Consider the following 22,452-nt stretch of genomic DNA (forward strand, 5'->3'; position numbering starts at 1 on the left):
CGATCCTTGTTTTCACCCGCTCAGTTTGCAGCGGATCGATTCATATTATTAATTCGTTCCCTAATATGTGTTCTATGATTTTCTACTCCTTCATGATGATTGTGGTAACATGATTCGAGAGGTTTCTAACCATGATCTTGAATTGCACATTTTGTAAATCAGATTTTCAAAAAAAAATCTGGTCTTGGTATAGTGTGTAGTTATTCTTTTCCCATTAGGTCTGTCGAGTGATAAATTTGGAAACTTTTCCAGAAAGTCTTTGGATGCTTTTTTTGCTAATGATATGAAAAGTCGTATCTTAGGAATGAGGTATGCAAACACAAATTTTGATAACAAAACTTATAGAATGACATGTATGTTGAGTATTTCCACTTTGCAAACTACAAATATGGAATTATTATAAAAAAAATTCATTCCGATAAGTCTACTGTTGCTCAGTTTTGGATGCGATCAAATATGATGCCTACCAACATTCCCAGAAACTTACAGAATTGCTGAATGCAATGTGCGCTATGTCATTTTAATGTAACATCATGACTTTTGACAACTTTTCATTATAATGCTGTAGATTCGGATCATTAAAATACTGCAAAAATCTGCAAACTATACAATTTAAATACTGTGCCATTCATTTTACATTTTGACTCTAACTGTAACATCTATATGAAGTAAAAAATTGATTATAAAAGTCTTCAGTTGCTCATTTATGGATAGATTTGAAATTGCTGTCTTCGAAGCTCATTGCGCAGATACATTGAACCGCAGCAGATACCTGCGAACTCTGAAATTTCTGTGGATAAATATATATGCGACGGATCACCCCTTATCTTTGATTATGGTAATATGTAAGGGAACTTGGTTCGGCAAGTTTTTAAGTGTTCCTTTTCAAATAGTATTGAAGTTTGTATGACTGATATACAGCGAATACTTCCAAACTTTGATATTTCTGTGTTGCAGCGTGTGTGCCAATCATTCAAATCATTTACTCCAACCGTATCATGTAATCTAGAAAATTCATCACAAAAGTCTTCCGCTTTTCTAAATACTTCAATTTTCCTTTTTCTACTCCATTGTGAGTTTTCGAATTTCTAAATTCATTTCTGAATTGTCCTGAAATGGTTTTCCTCCAAAACCAATGCAGGTACCTTAAACGTCTTTGAATTCTGTTGCTCTGTTGAATTAAGTTCGCTTAGTTTTTTTTGCTGCTTTGAGTTCTGGCTTAATAAATGTTAGAAGTTTTTGGGTACTTTTTTTCAGCAACTATCAAGCTGTGGATAATTGGACCTCAGCGGCCACTTGCAAAATTTGGAAATATATTTCATTGGGGGCACGTTTTGGATGAAATGAAATCTCTAGATTCAGAATGCAAAATCGACATTTAAAGTAGGCAAATCTGTTCGATTTTTCGTGTCTTGATTTTGATCTATCTTTCATTTGAATTTTGAATAAAAGGGATAAATAAAATCTGTTCTATTAAGGAAATCTTTACGTCAGTTCTTTCTTGGTATGAAGATTTGGAAAAAATCGCCAAAGGCCAAGGACAGACGGGTGACGAAATATTTCCAGTACAATTTTGACGAAAATTAGATCTTTTGTCGCGGAAACCAACGTTATAAGCCGAAAATCATATTACAGCCCACGAGACGCCTTTCTTCACTCTCTTGGGTTCCTATTACACAAAACATATTAGGAGACAAAGAGAAAAATCACCAAAGTCCAAGACCAAACCAGTGCCGAAATATTTTCAGTACAATTTTGAAGAAAAATTGGTCTTTTACGTGGAAACCAACATTATAAACCGAAATTCATTTCTCGGGCCTCATCCCGGATTCCTTCATGCTGTTGAGTTCCTAATAGTCATAACATATTAGAGTATACGGAAAAAAATCGCCAAAGTTCAAAGGCAGACTTGTGACGAAATATTTTCACTATAATTTTTACGAAAAATTGGTCTTTTATGGTGGAAACCAACTTTATAAGCCGAACATCATACCCAGGAAAAATAAGATTAGGAAAAGTACATTGATGGTCCCTTATTTGCTGATAATTTCATGAAAAAGATGATCCCATAAAAAATGTTCGTATGAGAATGGAATCTATAAAAATGTACTAAGCAAATAGTTCATAGAAATTTATACTAAAATGCTATAACCGTCACAACATGACGGTTATAGGAGTATAGGTTATATATAATATGAGGAACTTTTGAGAAAAAAGGCGTGATATCAAACCATAAACTTCCCCTAGGGAAAAAAAGGTTAGGACAAGTACATTGATGGTCTCTTGTTTCTGAATGACATAGAAAAAAGACTCAGCACCAGGAAAAAAATTCTATAGAAATAATAAACGAAAAATTGAAAAGTTCAAAAAAATTCAACAAAAATATAAAACAATCGAAAAAAATTCTGTATAGAAAAATAAAAAATTTTCAAAAAAAATCATATATATTGAACAAATTGAAAAATGTACTATCCACGTTACATGCAGTATAAAAATGTATGATATCAATTGGAGGCCAAGTTTTTATTGATAATGTGGAATATTTATCGAACAAATTGGAAACGTTAATGAAATTCATGATAATTATTTTCACGAAAAAAGTTAATGAAAAATAAGTTATAACGGAAGTTACGTGCAGTACTAAAATGTATTATATCAATTCGAGGTCAAGTATTTATCAGTTATTCAAAATATAATTTCCGGCGACAAATGAGCGTTGAGAATCCTAGTCGGGCTCACAACGTTTTATCAAAATTACTAAAAAATTAATGGAAATAAAATCATTAAAAATTCACATGAAAGTCATTCGTTACTTCAACAAGGTACACACTTTAAAGAATCGATTCCCCTCCGACTTTCAGGATCCCCTGGTATTATTCACAACATTCAACTTCGATTGGATCGGTACAAATTATGTTCAAATACGTCTTAAACGTACTTGTCCGGCCCATCACTTTTTATTCAAATTGCTCATTCGAAAAAAAATCAGGGCTATAATGACAAATATAATAAAATGGATAGAAATAAAAATAATATCTCCAAGTAATTTGAACTTGATTGTTCGCAAGTCCGTATAGCAATATCCACTTCTCATTTTCTTCAGTGAACATATGCCATTCGGTAAGAACCAATGAAAATGAGAAATAATCAGGCTCATTACTAGAAATTTTCGAACCTACTTAGCCATGCAATGTTTTTTTTTCTATAGTCACGTATACATTTTGATGAATATCACTAGTCGAGTACGACACGTGGATTCCTGGAATTTGGAGATAAATGATTTTGTTGTGAATTATGACTCCATATAATGTAAATAGATTAATCAACTTCATCTTTTATTTTCGTTTCATTTTGACAAGAGCGATTCGAAGGAAAATTATTTTCTCGGGAATTACTGTTCCTTCATATTAACACATGCATTAACTTCGTTTTTGATTTGTTTTCGAATGAGCAATTTGAATAAAAAGTGATGGGCCGGACAAGTACGTTTAAGACGTATTTGAACATAATTTGTACCGATCCAATCGAAGTTGAATGTTGTGAATAATACCAGGGGATCCTGAAAGTCGGAGGGGAATCGATTCTTTAAAGTGTGTACCTTGTTGAAGTAACGAATGACTTTCATGTGAATTTTTAATGATTTTATTTCCATTAATTTTTTAGTAATTTTGATAAAACGTTGTGAGCCCGACTAGGATTCTCAACGCTCATTTGTCGCCGGAAATTATATTTTGAATAACTGATAAATACTTGACCTCGAATTGATATAATACATTTTAGTACTGCACGTAACTTCCGTTATAACTTATTTTTCATTAACTTTTTTCGTGAAAATAATTATCATGAATTTCATTAACGTTTCCAATTTGTTCGATAAATATTCCACATTATCAATAAAAACTTGGCCTCCAATTGATATCATACATTTTTATACTGCATGTAACGTGGATAGTACATTTTTCAATTTGTTCAATATATATGATTTTTTTTGAAAATTTTTTATTTTTCTATACAGAATTTTTTTCGATTGTTTTATATTTTTGTTGAATTTTTTTGAACTTTTCAATTTTTCGTTTATTATTTCTATAGAATTTTTTTCCTGGTTATAAATTATCACGAAACACTCGCGTCTCAGAGTTTTTGTGGAATTTTTCATTGTTGCCCATCATTAAGTTTACGACAAATAATTAAATGTCAAAATTCTAGTGTTCCATGACTGCGGAGGGCTTACTTTCGTTAAAACACTCGGTTATCGATCGTTTCATTCCCAGTGAAAGGATAAATGCTCAAGATTTAATAGGAATTATTTTTTCGTTGTTATTTATGTTCTTCGAAATGACTCGATCGCAAGCTTTGTTTGCACATAAACTTCGAGGCGTTGAAAATCACTTGGCCGTTATCACAGAATTTTTCTACTTATCAATTTTCAAATGAGCTTTGTGTTCTATTAATCCATGTTTGAGATTCGTCAACAGGAGTGAAGAATGACTTTGCGCAGCCTCGATGTGCCTGGAGTTTTTGGGAAGCAGTAGAAAAATGAAAACGTCGTAATTCAACGTGGAACTTCAAATGTAGAAATTACTATAAAAAATGGATTTTTTAATCGGATGCTGACGAACGGTTCGAATAACGTTTTGATAAAATTGATAAACGTAATAATTATTGTTTCGTATTAGTAAGAAAGTAGCGTCATTCTCCTTTTTCGTCACGATTGAAACTGGCCAATTGATGTTGGATCTAAAATAGTACGGCAAATTGGCAACTGCGTCATAACTCACCACGTGTGCCACAGTTTCTTTCATGTTTCCTCTTCTTTTTACGTCTTTTTTTACGAGCGGCGCCAATTTCTACAGCGGCAGAGGTAGCGGAGCGCCGAAAAACGAGATGAGGTCTGCCGGCCGATGTCAAGCTTGTTGGATTTCCCGCGTAAGCGTAACGCGTCTCGGCGCCAGGATCATTTTTCGTTGTGTTTTCACATTGATCAACACGATCAACGCACCTCTCCTTCCTTCTTCTTATTCTCTCTTGGAACCTCGACGACGTTATCTTCTCGTCTTCTTTTACTTCCTTTGTCGATGGCTCACTGGCGACTGGCTCCAGCCAGAACTCTCCGTGATCACCTCGGAGTACACCCGACTGAAACATAATATGTTGGCTCGTGTTACACGAGGTAATCTTGCTCGGATGTTATTGCACTCGCGGTGGTAAATTTATATGAGGAAAGTGCGAGCACGACGCGATAAATCAATATTTGTTTAAATGTGTCAAACTTCCTATTGGTCATTTTGTATTTCGCTTTTCGACTGAGATAACTTTGATGTTAGGGAAATTACGGAAAAGGTAACAGAACGAGAAAACAACGTGGTTGTTGCTGGGGTTCAGACAAAGACTACGCGAAACAAAGGATTTTCAATGCTTTATCGATTTAAGGTAGCTCGTGCGCGAAACGATTTTCTTAAGAAAGTCTTGATATTTAGACGGAGTTTAAATGGGTAGTCGACTCACACGCGTATCAAATTTTAAAGGGTTCGTCTTATTGGTTATTGAGGTAAACGTGTTTGAATATGAAGAAAAATACACGGGGGTACAGGGACTGTGCTTAAAAAAACGTTTATCTTTTCATATAACGAATGAACGGTTCTTAGGAAGTTTACGAAAAAGTACACATTAACGATGAAGGTTTGAGAAAAAATTCGAGACGATTGTCTTACTAGTGATGCAGATATATAATGTTAAAGATTAAACGAAATTGGCAATGAGCACTCGTATAACCTCACATTTGCTTATTTCGACATTTTGTTTCTTCTTGGCTTGGGCCATTTCCCTTTGCTCTTTCTAATGCGATTTTTTACATGAAAAACTATTATATTTTAGCCAGGGACGAATGAAATTTTGGGTTCGGTCAGTGATGGATCCTAGATTAATTAATGGCTCGTTATATCTTTCGCTAAAAGATAAATTGAAAAAATTTATTTATAATTTCGAATTGATAACTCTGACATGAATTTAGAGTGATAATATCTTTAATTAGGAAGCAGAAATGGACCCAATTTAGACAGCCATAAAATACGATTCTACGGGCATGATCTACCTTAAAAACTTCATAATGTAGAATTAAAAATTATTCTGTGCCTCGTTCACTCGTTCAGAATGCTTTTCTACTTATTTCGTCGACTTCTTTCTACTGGCTTTTGTTTTCAAATCTTTCGAGCTTCGCTTGGAGAGATAATCGTAGAAATAGGTATATGAGCAGTATCAGCTTGCAAAAGAATATTCACAATATGACGGAGTTTTGACTCTTCATGAAGTTCTCCGTTTATTTCATGACATAAAAATAAAAAAGTCGTTTCGAAAGTTTGCGGAGTCAACTTCTCGCACATTCTTTTTAAATCTCGAAATAACATTATTCCCAAAACTATATATGATACCTCGGGTTTTCAGAACTGGGCCAAAAGTGGAGAAGATTGTGGAAAAGATTTTCTACAGGTAAGTCGGTATTGTCCCTTGCTCGCGGAGCAATATCGCGTTTCTATTCCATCCGTTATTCTCGCGGTGATCCATGCGCCTGAAAAAACGATCGCACAAAAAGTTTCCTCCAGCGATATACTACAGTTTGAAAAAAGCCGGAAATTTAAAAAACTTCAACTGCGCGCTGTTATCGTAAAAAAACGTCCGGAAGTTTGTTAGCCACATAATGAATGGAAGTCAAAGTGAAAATTTTTGAAAAACAATATTTTCACGACTGCGAGAAGTGTTCATTGAAACGAGAAGTAAGCGGCGAGTGTTTTCGGATTATTCGATTCTTCGAACACGCTCCGATGAGCTTGAAACAATATTTGAGGAGTGAAAAAATGTGCAAACGATGGTGTCAAGTTCGAAAAGATAAACGAATCCTTCGTCTCTTTCCCAAGGTTCATCAATAGCCCAAGAATCATTAATTCTCTGAATAAATTGTGAAATTTATTGAACTCGCTTCATTTTTTCGCAACCTCGAATGATCCAGCCTAAGAACGTAGCGGCGAGAAAACGAATGGAAAGGTCCAGATTATTCCTCAATCTTCTCTAACCCCATTCCTTTTGAAATCCTCAAATTAAAGCGACAGCAAAAAACTTGGTGATCGGGAGTACGCGAAAAGGTGATGTGGGAACGAAACAACAGCAGGCGCCGCAGTTGCATCAACGGAGAAAATCACCGGCGCCAAGAACAAAACCGGTGAGGAATAGCCCGAAGCGATGATCGACCGAGGTGTTTCATCGCGGCGGGGTGTGTGCTTAAACGTGTGTGTGTGTGTGTGTGTGTGTGTGTGTGTGTGTGTGTGTGTGTGTGTCCACGAAGGAGCAAAAATCGAGAAGAACTGGCTCGCGAAGATTCTGCTGAGTCAACCTACAGGTCTCATAACATTAAGGCACTCTCGCTTTTTCTTTACTTTATCTCGAAAGTTGCTCTCATTTCTTCAAGCCGTCAGGAACTTTGACCGTTTCCCGCGGAGAGCTCCCGTAAAAAGTTATTTGTAGCTCGGTTCGAGATTTCCTCTCCATGCATAGAGTTCCCGTCATAATTCTTGGCCGATGTGAATTTTTTTCGACCTTTCTGGTATCGACTTTTCATCATCCGTTATATGAAAAAATTTCAAGTCTATCACGGCTTCGTTATTAATAGCAAAAATAAACGGTTCCAGCCGGTTCAATGCTCGAGCTCAACCATTCAAAATATCGATAAAAGCATAAACCTTACTCGCGATTAATAATACTGGATCATCGAACAATAGCCAGGCTTCAATTCCAGATGAAATGTCTACCACCGATGAAATTACGGAAAATAAAGTGCACGAAACAAGGGATTCGAAGTGAGTGATTTCCAGGAAAATCCAAAGCTTTCGCATTACGATAATGGAAGTGATGTTGTACTAAGCTGCGAATGAAAGCCTTAAGGTAGTCGTTACTTCTCGCGTAAACGTGGCCGTACCGAGAGGGATTTCTCGTTATCCAACTGGGTCATCTTTCTCTCTCTCTCTCTCTCTCTTTTCCACACACATACACACACTTTGCACAGGTTTACTACGTGCGTGATTTGATTATACGTGCATTACGAACACCCGACTACATTTTACCTCAACTTCCACACGAAAAGGCTATATCTGTGTTGATAGAAACTCTAATATCGTCGAATGATGTACTCACGCACGTTTGTTTGTCGGTACGAAGCGACTACGAGATTTAGAATGTGGGTTTACACACACAATTAACTATAGACGAGCCAACAGGAGTGTATTGCTTTGTTCATTACAAGCTACGTGTATAGTTCGGCATACACAAATCCAGGGATATCTCCGGAGGCGCGCGCTCTCTCTATCTCTTTCTCTCTCGAGAGAGTATTAAGCAAACGTGATCCACGTATGTGTGTCTTCAATTAGAAGCCCAGGAAGCGAACTTCCGTTGTGCGTATGTATGTATCTGCATGGAAGATGACAGATCCGTTCTCAAACTTGTGTCTGGCCTCATACGGGCATTTCTACTGACGCCCTGTCCACGAACTACCCTCATGTAGATATAAGTGGATTCCCGAGGCTTGTCTTCCTCGCGTATAGCCAAGATTCCGCTCATGCGGATATTCGACGCCTCGACAAATCCTCGGAGCTCGTGGCCTGCACGGTAATTCGACAACCGCGCATGCTGATTATGACAGAAAATCGATGATTGCTCGGCTATTTGCTTGTCGGAGATGTCCGGTTTTCGAAAAATCTATTTCGGAATGTTGTCGCAACAAATTTGAAAGAAATGGCGCTAGTCTTGGGACTCTTCGAATCCAAATAATTTTGACTTCGAAAAAACTTTGATGCGTTGTGTTCAACGTTTTTTGGAGTGTTCACTAAGTGGAGGTGTCGAGCGGAATTTTTTCAAAGTACATTCGACCTTGCGGCGGTACGAGAAAAAATGTCTTACAGACGTTTCAGTATCGCGTATTAGCTAAAAGATCGTTAAAAAAGAATGACGATCCAAGTGCACCGGGGCTGTGATCGGTTCCTACTTGCCTCCCGATCAGCGCCCTATCAAGAGGCACGTCTAAAACTAGCGACGCATTTGTTAGGAAATATTCTCGTAAATTCGATTTCCCTCCGCAAGAATCCCGGAGATGGGACAGATTCGCATCGCAACCTAAGCGTGAAAGGATCAATGTACATTCAAAAGTCGTTAAAAATACATCGAGCACGCAGGGAATGAGCAACGAAAAAACAGCGATATATGCAGAGCCGCTCGAAAAAAATGTGGCAAAACGATTTTTCACGTTCACCCCACAAGATCGAGTTTACTTAGCGTAATGATCGTTACATGTAGATCATACTGGCCGCTGAGGCCTCGTGGTTAAAGTGGCTGTCGGGAATATCATTATTCTTCGAGGTAAAATATGTTTACGAAGGTATAACGAGTAAAGGCAAAGTTCTATACCATTCCGTAAGATGCACTAAATTAAACTATATCGTATATTGCAAAGTACTTCAGCATATAGCATATGTGTCTATTATATATGTATATAAATGCATAATGGAGAACGAAGCATGCTGCACGATCACGTATATAAATTATTGTTGCTGGAGCCTCGCGGGAGTACGAGAAGGAGAGAAAGAGGTAAAAAGTGAGAGAGAAAGAGTTGGAGTGATTATTGTACCACCAACGAGCAGTACGATGGGCGGTCTTTCGTAGGCTGGCACTAGTTAACGCCCATGTTTTATAGTTTATGATTTGCTCCCCAGAGGCTCTCTTTATCTCTGTTGCACACTACTTTTGAACAACCGCCATATTATACGTATATATGCGGCATGCACCGAGCGTATCCTCGACGTAAATATCTATGTATATTCGATACCACCAACTGCGAAGACTAATACGACTCGGTCGATTAAGCGGAGAGAACGACGTGATAAGGATCGCGCGTGTTCGTACTCTCTTCTCTCTTCTTTTACGGAGGCGCGTGTATGACGACCAATCTGATCATCATTTTCCACTTTTAATTCTCGTCTTCACTCAACCCTCTTCACGATTATGTCCTCAGCGAGAGAGACCGCGCAAAGGTCCAACGGTATACGTAACTTGATCTTGCGAAAGTGTAAAAAGAAATATTCAAACGAGTTATTCATTGAATTTCGAGTGGATTGTTGTTACGATATTAGGAGCGTCGCTTGACTTTTTTTCCGAGCAAACCATCGTTTCGAGTTCCTTCGCAACGTTCAAATGGCTGAGGTTCTGTCTCTTCGTTTTTTCGAACAATGTTTTTCTTCGACAGTATACCGTAGGTCTGGAAAAGGGGGCGAAAATAATTGAGTAAGAGATTCCGATGTGTGTCACAAGCAATTAACCGCTCGGGTACCTTCCACCGAAGATCGATCGAAATATAGACACGGTTAATTGGCAAATATAATCAATATCGTAATCATCGTTTCTTATCGAGAGCATATAAATTACGAGGATGTACAAGAGAAACGAGGGCTGCAAAAAATGAAGAAGACAAACAAAAAGAAGAGGAGATTGATAGAGAGATAAAAAGCTGAGATTACCGGATGTTCTGCGGTACAGTTTATGCAATAGATGCCATCGATTACAGGCCCCAACGACAATCTCCAATCTTCCTGCATTGATTATTATGCAGCAATTATGTAACTTCCTGTTTAGTTTGTACTTTGTTGCCACCCGAGCACCTTCTAAACCAGTATTCATATTTATTTCCTCTACGCTCCCTTTTGCTTTCTTCCTTTTTCCATTTTCAGATAAAGTTGTTAAAATGCGATATCAGCGAAAACCTTTTCCAGTCTTTCCTCGTATGATCGATGCGTTTCAAGTTCTATAGAACGTAATTGATGCCAAAAATAATTGTATCTTCGGGAAAATTGCATAGTCGATTATTTTTCTCGTTACAAAATGTATTTTTCGTCATTTTTCAATGTTGAATATGCCCACCGATTCATACCAATGCAGCGAGTAGATTGATCCCCTCGGAAGAAAATTTCTCCGAGAGAGCTCGTCTCGAAATAAGTGATAGCAGTCGAAAATAGTCAGACATGCTCGAGTACTCACTCAGAGAAAACGTCATCGAACCAGGAACATTCGGAATCATCAAAGAGATTTGGATATCGCAGATTACTCGCTCGGTGAACAACGTCACGAGACAGGGTAAGAGGAGATGAGAGCTGTATCGAACTGGGCAACAGAAGCACCGGGGATGGAGCGCGAAGGATGCTCGAAGATAACGAGTGATTGATCGAGCACCGCGCCTTAATTACAGGGAACGAGAGTATATGCTTTTTGCGTTATGGGACCTACGGAAATTCGTTGCTCGCATGTGCACGCCTCGCACGTAGAACACATTCGCGTTCGTAAATATGTATGCAGAACATTTTTTGAGAAACTCACTTATCTTACATCAAGCTGTTGCAAATTAATTACGTTAGAACCTTTTGTTGAATGGCTAAAGCGGAATATAGAGGTCGCGATAAAACTACGATAGTACAAAAAGTCTGATGTTCTGCTCTATTCAATTTTGAAATGCTGAAATTTTGAAAAATGTTTTTTTCTTTTCAATTTATAATTGCAGAGAAATATTCTTACGATAAATGATTTTCAACGAATGAAATTGAAAAATGGCTTTATTCGTTTCGGTTAAAATAGCTGATGCAGTGTTGGATCAACGATAATATCAACTCCAAAAATGCGTTGCTCAATCACGGAACTCGCGACGTGTTTATATATCTGCAAAAATATTGCCTGAGAATGTCTATAATTTTATTTTAATCAAAAGGATCACAGTTCGATTAATATTTCCGTTCAATGAACTCTGATTGATGTAATGTGCTTGACCAATCAGATAATTGATCTTGATTTAACAAGGATAAGGGGCTCGTATGCACTCGAGTGTACGCAATGAATCGACAGTAATAAACAATAATCAAAGTGAAATCGGAGTTCAAATGATTTCAGACATTATTCAAAGTTATTATATTTTCATCGATCTACTAGCCAGCTGGATTTTGGTCCTCACTAATATTTCATTATAAACGGCAAATGTTAAAAAGTACGATATTTTGGTGCATCGGAAGTGCCAAAGCGTAACGTCGAAATCGAAAATGTCAGTTTTTAATGATCATTTCACGCGGGCGTACGTGTTTGGAATATTTTTTTTCAATTCCCAGTATAAATCGTCTCGAATTATTCAACGATTGAGAGTAAAAATGGTTTATTATTACTTTTTTATATTTTATACCGTGAATAAGGGACGAATGAAACAGAAAAAGTGGAAAATGTAAATTGTCGTTCGTCAGAGGCACATGCATCTTGAGGTACGTGTGCGTGAGCGTTATGGCAATATTACGCGAATTTTTTGGACGCTATACCGTTACTGCTCCTGAATGCTGATGATGATCGCGTTCAGTCTCGACTCTGCCCAAGTTCCTGGCATCGCGGTGATGATAACTACTCGCGTATGCCCTCCCGCCCTTTCCTTCACTTTTTGCTTCTCTTTGCCTCTACTCTCTCACACTTCTTGCGTGATTTATACCGGCATTCAATGGTCTGCGGGACCTCCCGCGTGGGCGGTGCATAACGATCGGGAGCTACTGCTGCTTCGAGGTTCTTGTAAGAGCTCACTATTTTTTCACCTTCTTTTTTGCTTTTCAAGCGATTCACGAGCGAGCAGGGAGGACAGGATTGCGTTGTGCACTCGCGGAAAGCTCCGATTATCCTTCACTCGAGTGTCAAAGGGCAATTCGCGGATCGAGATTAAGATCTCATGAAACAATTGGAGCAAAAATAGAATCTCTGGACTCTGGAACGTTAATACTCGTTTGCCTACGGGACGTTGAGACGTTTCGAGGTTTCTTGACTATTTTGGAGCCAAATAAGTGAACGAGGTCGATTTCGTTATTCAACATCTTTTATTTCAGTTCGGGAATAACATTTCTCAACGAGAATGTGAGAATGATGAGTCCGAAAATATACTGGGAAGATTCAGAAGTTATTGGACGATCCCAGAAAAGCATCAAACATCGAGAGGGGAGACTTTGAATTATTTTATAAATCGTACGATCCTCGTGATTTTTTAATTACATTTTTATACAAAAGCAAAGTAACTGAGAGTTCAATATAATTCTTAATAACCATTATTTATGATTTTGAAAATAATTATTTTCATTACGACGATACTCGAGAGGAAGCTTTATTGCGATTTTTGTTTTTTCACCTCCTCGGTCTCGTAAAACGTGAAATGATCATCGTTCCGTTGGAGTAGGAAGCGAAACAATAAATGAGTTTTAAAGACGAGGAGTCTTGAGGGATATAATTGACCAATTAGCTTCTGGAAAATCGCGTGATCGTAAATACAGAGTAAACATCGTGTACCAATTGTTTCGGAGTGTTTTCTCATTACATTGTTCCTTCTTCGTTTCTCAGTCTCGATCTTTTGCCGCTGTATTTTTATGTGAACAAGTACACGACTCGAGGACTGCATTCTTCGCGGTCTTAGTTGCGTGTACGTTTTAATAAAACAGTTTTGTTTTTGCAATAAATATTTATATGTGTGTGGCTCCCTCGTGTCGTGGCTCTTTGAAAAATGATCCCATTACGATATGAATTACGATAAGGGCTGGATCATATGAAACAACGAGTACTCCAGAGAAAGAGAAAGAGTCTCGTGCAGATGTTTCCGAAACATATCTGTATTCATCCACCAATGGCGATATGTACAGCACAGAAAGAATAAAACGAAAAGCTCGTACGGTTCGCTTGTAATTCAAAGTGTCCGTCAATCTTGCTCTCGTATCACGATCCATAGAGCACGAAATGCGAAATAAAATTGATACGCTGTATTAAATATGCAATGAATAAACATGCTCTTATTGCGTACACCGATATTTTCTCAGGGACTGAGAATTGCCACACGGTAAAGAGACCGAGAATTATCTGTAACAATTGCGATTAATGATATCGACATAAACAAGGAAATAGATTTAGTAGATTTCAAGGAGATTTATATGTACGAAGAGAAATCCAACAGTAATAATAACATAGAGACGATTAAAAATGAGAAAATCAACAGAATACTCTGGAAATATCGTCGGTGGATTCGTTCCCGATGGTCATTAAATCCACCGACAAAGTCTATCAATGACAATGATGCACGCAGTCAGATCCGACATCGAAGCAATAAAACTGTGCATAATCAATGGTCAATGAGGCTAAACGAATAACTTTACAGCCCTTGACTCCCAACGAAACAAACGTAATAACATTATTTATCGAATAAACGCTCGTTTATTGCATCTCATAAACTTCAGTCACACAAAACCTTGTAAGCATTCGTACACGAAGAAAACGAGACCGAAAAACGAACTGAATTGCAGCATTAATTCGAAGAGCAGTGCGATAAGAATTGCTCTATACACGATGGTAAGAAGACCAACACTCACACCTTTTATTCAAGACTCAAGAATCTTTTTCTCTATAAGCATAGTAAAAAATATTTCCAGTCCCTTTAAATGATTATATTGTAAAGTTAGCTTGAGGAACCCTGAAAAAAACTATATGTTTGATAAAATGTCACACGTATTCGTGTATTTATCATAAAATTTACTATGTTGACAGTCAAAATTTGTGATTTACAATACATTTCTACTTATCAGTAAGTGCTAGTCTGACACGATGAATAACACACGAAAACAAAACGAAATATATCACGTGCATCACATTTTGCCATGCACATAAAGCTGTTTAGGATTCAAGGAACGAAAAATTGGAAAATTCACAAAATACTGTGCTGTTTGTAATCGGTGCTTAAATACTTTGAAAATTCTTGAAAAATAACATACTCTTCTTATTTTTACAACGAGGAATACGCTCCGCTATAGAATTTCGGAGGGGATCGAGTCGAACAGTTTGAAAGCTCTTTAAATCGAATTAAATCCATGCATAAATATCAGTTTGGGGAGAAAATTTCTGTATTTAGATTGGATCCCTATCAAAATGATTTCACGCTTTATATAGAATTTTATTTCAGTTTACTGCATTTACCAAAAATTTACCTTTTCATTAATGACGTAGATTTTGTATTCGTGGACCGATCAAATCCTGATCGGTTGGGTCGATTATTTTATTTCTGGTATCCAGATAAATTTTCGAAGTTTCATATAAACCAGATGTCTCGGGTACACGAAGGTTCCATCAATGTTTTATACGCCAATGAAAAATTAAAAAGGACCCCAGCGACTTCAATACAGCACCAAAAAGGTTAACATCCGTTTGACTTTTCGGTAAATCCCGAAAGGATCAAATGGATATTTATGTTGACTCTGAAATTTTCTCCACCATCGAGGATTCTCTTGATATATAAGATAAGTCTAAATTTCCTCGGTGAGCGATCACCAATTACCGCTGGATAAAATCTCACGATATTTTTTTGTTTGAACCCTCGTAAAATTCGCCTGAGCGCTCCCGTTTTCTCTCCGCGTATAGAACACCCGCCGATGGGAAAGTTCGAAAGAGTGACGGAGGAAGGAAGTTGGACGATTGAATGCTGAGACAGTTTTAATTGAATTTCCGCGCCCGCTCGATAGATAATTCAATTGCGACGAAGAGATCCGTGAGAGACTCTTGAATGGCTCACGAAATGGCGTGTGGAATAGTCCTTCGAAAAACTTGCAGTGAGAGGAAGTGAGAGAAAGAGAGGAGCAGCGAGAGAATTTTGTCGAATGAGAATACGAGCAAGAGTGGAATGGCAAACAGCTTTTCCAGGCTTCTCCGTTTATTCGTACGGCGCAGCCAATCATCGTCGTATCAGCTTCAAAACGATGTTTTAATATTATTCCTGTAATTCTCTCCTTTTCCGAGTTAAGCTTTTTCCTTGACTGTTAATTTTTAATTTCTCTCTTGTAAACCGAGTACGTTTTCAAACTCCGTTTATTCCAATCACGTACGCTCGCTTTAATCGGTCGGATGACATTTCTATCGAAGATTCATTATACCAAACGGTGCGATTGTTTCAGTTCTTCATATGAAAAACTGAAAATTGTGGCATTTCGAGCGTTTTCCTCATGCCAGCTCGGCCTCTGCCACATTTACTTTAAAATTATCCTCGTTTATTGTAAATTTAAGCAAATCATTTTGAAATACTCCGCCGAGATTGTATTTATTTAAATATTTAGCATTCGAAGAGATAAAACTGATCACTACTTAACTACGATATTTATGGGTAACTACTCATTTCGATTGAAGTCTCGGACAAAAGTGTAGATTCTCCCTGTCGATTGAGTTAATTTATGGAAAAAAGAACGATGCTGCGCCACGTATTTAAAGCCTCGATTCGTAAATCTTCGAGGCTCATTCTTGTCTCCTTATTCCCTTTCACATGAATAATCATGCATACCGTAAATACCGTATCTGTCGGTAATATATGTGTACACATAAATATCTATGTATGTATATATGTTCGTAAAAGCGGCGAATCGGGTGTACCAAGAACTCTCACTATCTCTCGCCGTAGCTCCGCGGAGGTTTCTGGAGAAAATTGAGCAATTACTCGGCATTGCGTGAGACCCGAGTTGGGTGTAACGCGAACGTATTGCGGCTCCGCGTTTCTCTCGTACAGGCATCTTCCAACCCTTTGGCTCTTTAGCATGGGACACACAGAGCGATCTTGGCGGCTTAGGCCTGCAATAAATATAGGCAGCCGGTAGCTTTAGGCAAGGGTCTTCATTTCTGGTAGCATTTCCAAGGGCTTCCGACATTATGAAGGATGTGGGGGCAAAATGGAACGATGGGGGATGGCTGAGAGGTGACTGCTTGACAGGGCACTTTGGTATCAACGTTTCAATCAAAGTGATCCCTTAATTTTTTTGCTTTTATTAAAAATTTTACAGAAATTGTCGCTGAGATTGTTTGGTCTGTGAAAGTGAATGATTCCGTTGAAGAAGTTGCTGGTTGATCGATGGATCGCGGTGAACAGAATGAGATTTGTTGATTCAACGAAAAAGTTGTTGAATCTTTGGGCCAGCGAATTGAGTTTTTAGTGCAATCGAATTTTCGTTGAGTCAATGCAAATTGCCATAATTCTACGATTCTACATCGGCACGATTATTTCATTCGACAAAATAATTAGAGTTAGATCAACTTTTATTTCTTTTCGTGCAAGCAAATGGAAATATTTCACTATTTCACGTCACTTGGTCTTGGTGCTATTTCCTCATAAAGAATCGTTAGATCTCGCTAACAACGGGAAGATAATGGAGCCTGAAACATGCTGGTTCGAGTACACTGGAATCGAGTAAACAAACCCTTTTGTTTGAGCCGAAAAGTTTTTGTCGTTCTCGCAATACCGGCCCATTTTGCCCCATCGCCCCATTTTCTCTCGAGCTCTCAATGCTACGGATGCACACTCCGACAGGGACAGACTTGGGAGAGATGAATTTCCAGAGATTACATTATTGCATGCGAACAAATCGATATTTCAAAATGAAAATATCGTACAAATCGATATTCCGGACTAAAAGATCGCAGGAGGCGGTGCTTCGTTCATGAAAACGTGCAGTTTACGTCCTTTCGAGTTGAAAATACCCTCTCAATCGTATATTGTAAATTACAAATGTGTACAAAAGTCCCTACGCATGTATATTTGTCTCTCTGAAGCGTGTACACGCGGTTAGGTGCGCCGCCATAAATCTGCCAGGCGGTGGCAAATTAAATCATTATCTGGAAGCTGCGAGCAGCAAATTGCGCTGATGCATGCACCATGACTCTTTTTACTTCTTCTCATTCTTCCTTTCTCCGACGTGCATCATCATTTTGCTCGAGAATACCGTGGACAAATATTTCCAATTGTTTTGTTCAACTATATTGTTATATTGCAAGTTTATAATGTATAACAAACTACGAGTCGTTATGGCTCGTGAGGAGGCGACGTATTTTACGATCATGTGCCAAACTTCCATCGTCGAAATTTGTTCGATTGATTTTTCTTTCGTTACCGAAAACTCGGCATGTCTGCATCGAAAATATGGTGCGTGAAAAAGACATTTTTTCTCAAAAAAAAATGTTGTTATACGCTGAAAAAGTAAGCAATGCTAATGGAAAATTGATTTAAAAAAAATCATTTTTTTCAACAGCGAAAAATCGACGAGGTGTATTTTTTCCTGTGTTGTTATTCATCGAACGTCCATCCGACAACAACATTTTGGTCTTTCTACTTGTACCGAAGCAACGCGTCGATCGGAAAAAGTACGTAACTGCATAGTCAACTCGGGGTTAACTAAAATGAAATCCATATTTGACTTCGCACATTTGTACCGTTGAATAACACAAAACGAAGAGCCACTTTTGGTGTTGAATCATTTTTATTTTCAACACCAATTTATCTGCAGCGTAGGTGTTACAATTTATCGAAGTTCGGTGTGCTCATAGTTAAACAAAAATCGTTCAATATTTCCGACTCTTGTCGACCAGTGAATTTCACACTCTTTCTCTTTCTCTTGTTCTTTTATGTTTGATGTCTGCTAACGACACTTTAATCGAGTAATTACAGAGGAAAAAAGATAGATGAGGCATAATTTGTGCTTGCGAGATATGTAGATGGCAAGAGAGAGAGAGAGTGAGTGAGAGACATGGAATATTATAATTCGCGAAAGACTGTCGTGTCTTCAGTTGTCCTGGGCGTATATCTGTATGTACATGGCTTATAAAGTAGTAGAATACGCGCAAGCCTTGAATTCCGCTCACCTCCGGGTAATATATCCCCGTTTCAGAGACACATTACCAGATACGAGTTAAAGGTTAAGCTTGACAATCTCTCCTGGAAAGACGACGCGAGCCATAGCGTCAAGTCGTCGTCGAGACTTTAGCGAGAAAATAAAAATGAAACAAATAAAAATGAAAAAAGAATAAAAATAAACGAGTGAATGGAGAAAAGTGTAATCGCGAAGCTCTTTTTAAGTCGCTCTTTTCTTCTATAACTTGAAATTATTTAATTTTTATTTAAAGTTCGAAATCGAAGCGAACTATTTTTGCTACGAACTTTTCTATGCTTATTTCTGGATATATTCGTCTGGGAATGAAATATAGAAAGGTTTTTTTTCGTTTAACAATATTTGATAAAATGTGAAACCGGGATTTGCTGGTCTATCGTAATTCAACATCAACGATTGCTTTGACAACATTATTTTGATTTTCTTTGGGCAAATAAGCAGATTATTATCCGTTTGTAAGAGGAGTGGATGCTGAAGGACCCGGAGCACAAAAGTCAGCTTTGCTCGATGCTTTTGCTAGGAAGATAACAAGCACGGGAGATGAGCAATGAGGGATGTTTTTCATTCTCTTCGTCTTTGTCTCCCAGCATTCTCTCTTTGTCTTTTTTTCACATCAGTTGCATTGATATAATTGCATTCCGCTGAATGTTAAGGAAAGAATGGACGCAAAAATCCAGGGACCTCACTGTCGAGCTAAATAAAAAGGAACGTGGATGTCGACTGCCCGGAAATAAACGGAGAATTAATCTCTAGGGAAAGAACAACATCCCTCGAAAATGAAAAAAAAAAAAAAAACAGAGAGGGAACCTGGTTGAAAATTCGTTTGGCACAGAAAAATAATGAGGTCCCCCTCGTATCATTGAAGGGTGGCAGGAATTCTAATCCTCTTTTTAGAAACGTGTTTCGCAAAACTGATAAATATGCTTGAATTTATGAATAATTTAGTTTCAAGATACAGTGGAATTAATAGAATCATTAAAATCGATCGATCACTATATTGATTTTGTTCATGCTACATACTCACCAGACCATTGCAAGCTGACAGGGCGACGAGGGAATTTGTGTGTCCTCGAATGAATCCACGATAATGGCATTTAGTTGAGATGTCCCTGGGTGATGAACGAACGTGAATAGCGCGTTTCCGTCTCTCGACGATCATTCCTGGCGCTATGAAGTCGCTCGATCCAGTCAGTTGTAGGTGATACTCCGTTCCATTGAGCTCGATTCTATAGTGCAACTCCTCGTCATTTTCGGAATGATGATAGGTCACGTCGTGACTAATTAGGTCGCCGTTGTCTCTCACTCTTCGAGGTATCACTATTTCGTTATGGAATCTCTCGTGGTTTTCGTTGTTGCTGTAGATTCCTAAAATCATTCGTTACAGGGGACACCATTAAGCAGTGAATTTCAACGTGATTCGTAGAGTTAAATAAACATGCGAAATATTTTCGATGACACAAACATTGTGAAGTTTTTCAATCTGACTTGAGAAATTTCAACACCATCAACGATTCAGTTTCCCAAATTCCAAAAAAGACAACAGCAATTTCTATCGACGATTAGTTGCCTTTTGATCCAATCCATTCCATTTTCGTGACGGATTTACTCACATTTATTGGTAATATGAAACATTTATAAATCTGACAGACTAATTCTAATCGCTGGGCGAGTAATTCGTCTGTAAATCATCCAAACATTCGAGTTACTCAATCCCTCGATACCCAGGTAATAACTCGCCTACGCTCACGATTATTTCTCCTTCTCGATTGAATGATATTATTAGAATAATTTTTGAGTGAAATAACGCTCTCATAAATAGGAGTTAAACAGAGTGCGATTGTTGAACATTATACATCTCGATAAAACACGTACTGTATTACCCACGAGGAATAAGTTATACGCCATTAAATCAGACGCGATGCGATTAGGCGATGATTTATACTGATGTAATACCGAGCTTTGTACGCTCCGAGACAATGCGTCATTAATTGGAAGGTACGAGATTTGTGTACGAAAGTATCTATAGACATCGCGAAGGCATACCATGTCCACGATGTATCTAATATCGCGAACAGACAAACGTCAGGATTTCGCGGAGCGCGTAGCCGAGACAACATAAATACAAGTGCGCACGTGGGTACGGACATAAATAAAATTAGAATGATCAGAAGATCGTGAAAGCGGGTGTTTTATCCGCTAAATTCTCGGAGACGACGCCCTTTCGCGCCTGCAGCTCGGAATCCTGATACTTGATAGTTCCGTTCGCATATATAAGACACCTCGTAACTTAAGCACCTTGACAAACGGTGGAACTTAACATTTACTTCCAAATGTGCATGTATGGACAGCGAATGAATGTCTGGGATAATATATAACGTGCGTGAACAAGCACACGTTGGTACTAAAGTGCATTGACGATTGTAAATGGCATTTGCAATAATGTTACGATCTCTCTGGCCTGTCATTGATTTATTGACGCAAGATCTTTACCGGTGCTTTATAAATGGCGATTTATAAGTGTGCGAGACGTACATTCCACCCCGACACTGCTGGGATTCGGGCCCTCGTACTCCCAGCAGCACTTGTATTCGCCATTTTTTCAATTAGCATATTCCGCATGGCTTGACACAAAAAGTAAAAGCTCCACGAATTTTTCACGAACAATATGAACTCTCCGCGACCTACGGCTGTGAAATAAAACGCTAACGGAAATAAAAAAGAGAAAAACTATTCAATTTATGTATGTGTAACGAACGCGTGAAGGAGAATGGACAGAGAGAGAGAGAGAGAGAGAGAGCCAGGGTGAAAAAGATCTGCTTGTGGCTGACCCGCTGAACAGCCGAGAGGCTTCATCAATCAGGACACAATTTAACACCCTCTCACCATGACTCCACCGGAAAAGCCAGATATTTCAAACACTCTGACGTCTATACGAGATATATTTATGTATACGTTGGCTACGAAGGGGCAAAATTGAACAGAGAGAGAGAGAGAGAGAGAGAGAAGTAACATCGCTTCGGAATTGAAAGTTCATTCATTCGGTTACACTATTTTTCATGTCCAACGAAACACTACCACGTATTTTCATCAGACAAAATCATATCATCTCTCAAATAACGTCATTACAGCTGAGGCTGTCAAAACTAACGAATTGATGATCTTTTTTTGTCCTTTAATTGGTACACGGAGAAAACGAGGCCGAAAGTTCTAGAGGAAAGTACTAGGAATATAGTATCTCGGGGACACGTACTGGATTGCAGCATTAATTCGAAGAGCAGTAATAACGCAATTGCTCTATCCACCATGGTAAAAAGACCGATACCTTTTATTCAAAAGACTCAAGAGTCTTTTTCTCTATAAGCATAGTAAAAAATGTTTTCAGTCACTTTAAGGAAGTTGAGGCATTAGAATGAAAATGATGTCACCGCTTTTAAACCGATTGCATCTTATAAAGTGAAGTGTAAAAAAAAATCAGTTAAATTTTCAGACAGTTTAGGAGCATCGTTGCTGAGAAAAATCAATAACAATTTGGGCCAAATAACATGTAATCTTATGGAAGTCAAGACACATTCAGTGATATCTCCGTTAAAAATGATGCTAAAAATATGAAATTTTTTGGGCAACATGAGCAAGGCTTGCCGAATAATGTCAATTTTTTTTCAGATTTATTAGGAGA

At 38.1% G+C, this 22,452-nt stretch overlaps 1 protein-coding gene across 2 annotated transcripts in view; it reads right to left on the reverse strand.

The window, feature by feature from the left end:
- The window catches only part of LOC122412235 (A disintegrin and metalloproteinase with thrombospondin motifs 7-like), a 72,776-nt gene that overhangs the window by 12,651 nt on the left and 37,673 nt on the right, over positions 1–22,452 (reverse strand). For both annotated transcript variants that reach the window (XM_043421655.1, XM_043421656.1), the window contains 2 exons: positions 19,801–20,141; positions 4,779–5,136 (listed from right to left, as the gene is read on the reverse strand). In XM_043421655.1, coding sequence (XP_043277590.1) covers positions 4,779–5,136; positions 19,801–20,141 — 699 coding nt within the window. The remainder of the gene's footprint in view (positions 1–4,778; positions 5,137–19,800; positions 20,142–22,452) is intronic.

This window comes from Venturia canescens, chromosome 6 (assembly GCF_019457755.1).
Source record: "Venturia canescens isolate UGA chromosome 6, ASM1945775v1, whole genome shotgun sequence".
In the NCBI taxonomy this organism is placed as follows: domain Eukaryota; kingdom Metazoa; phylum Arthropoda; class Insecta; order Hymenoptera; family Ichneumonidae; genus Venturia; species Venturia canescens.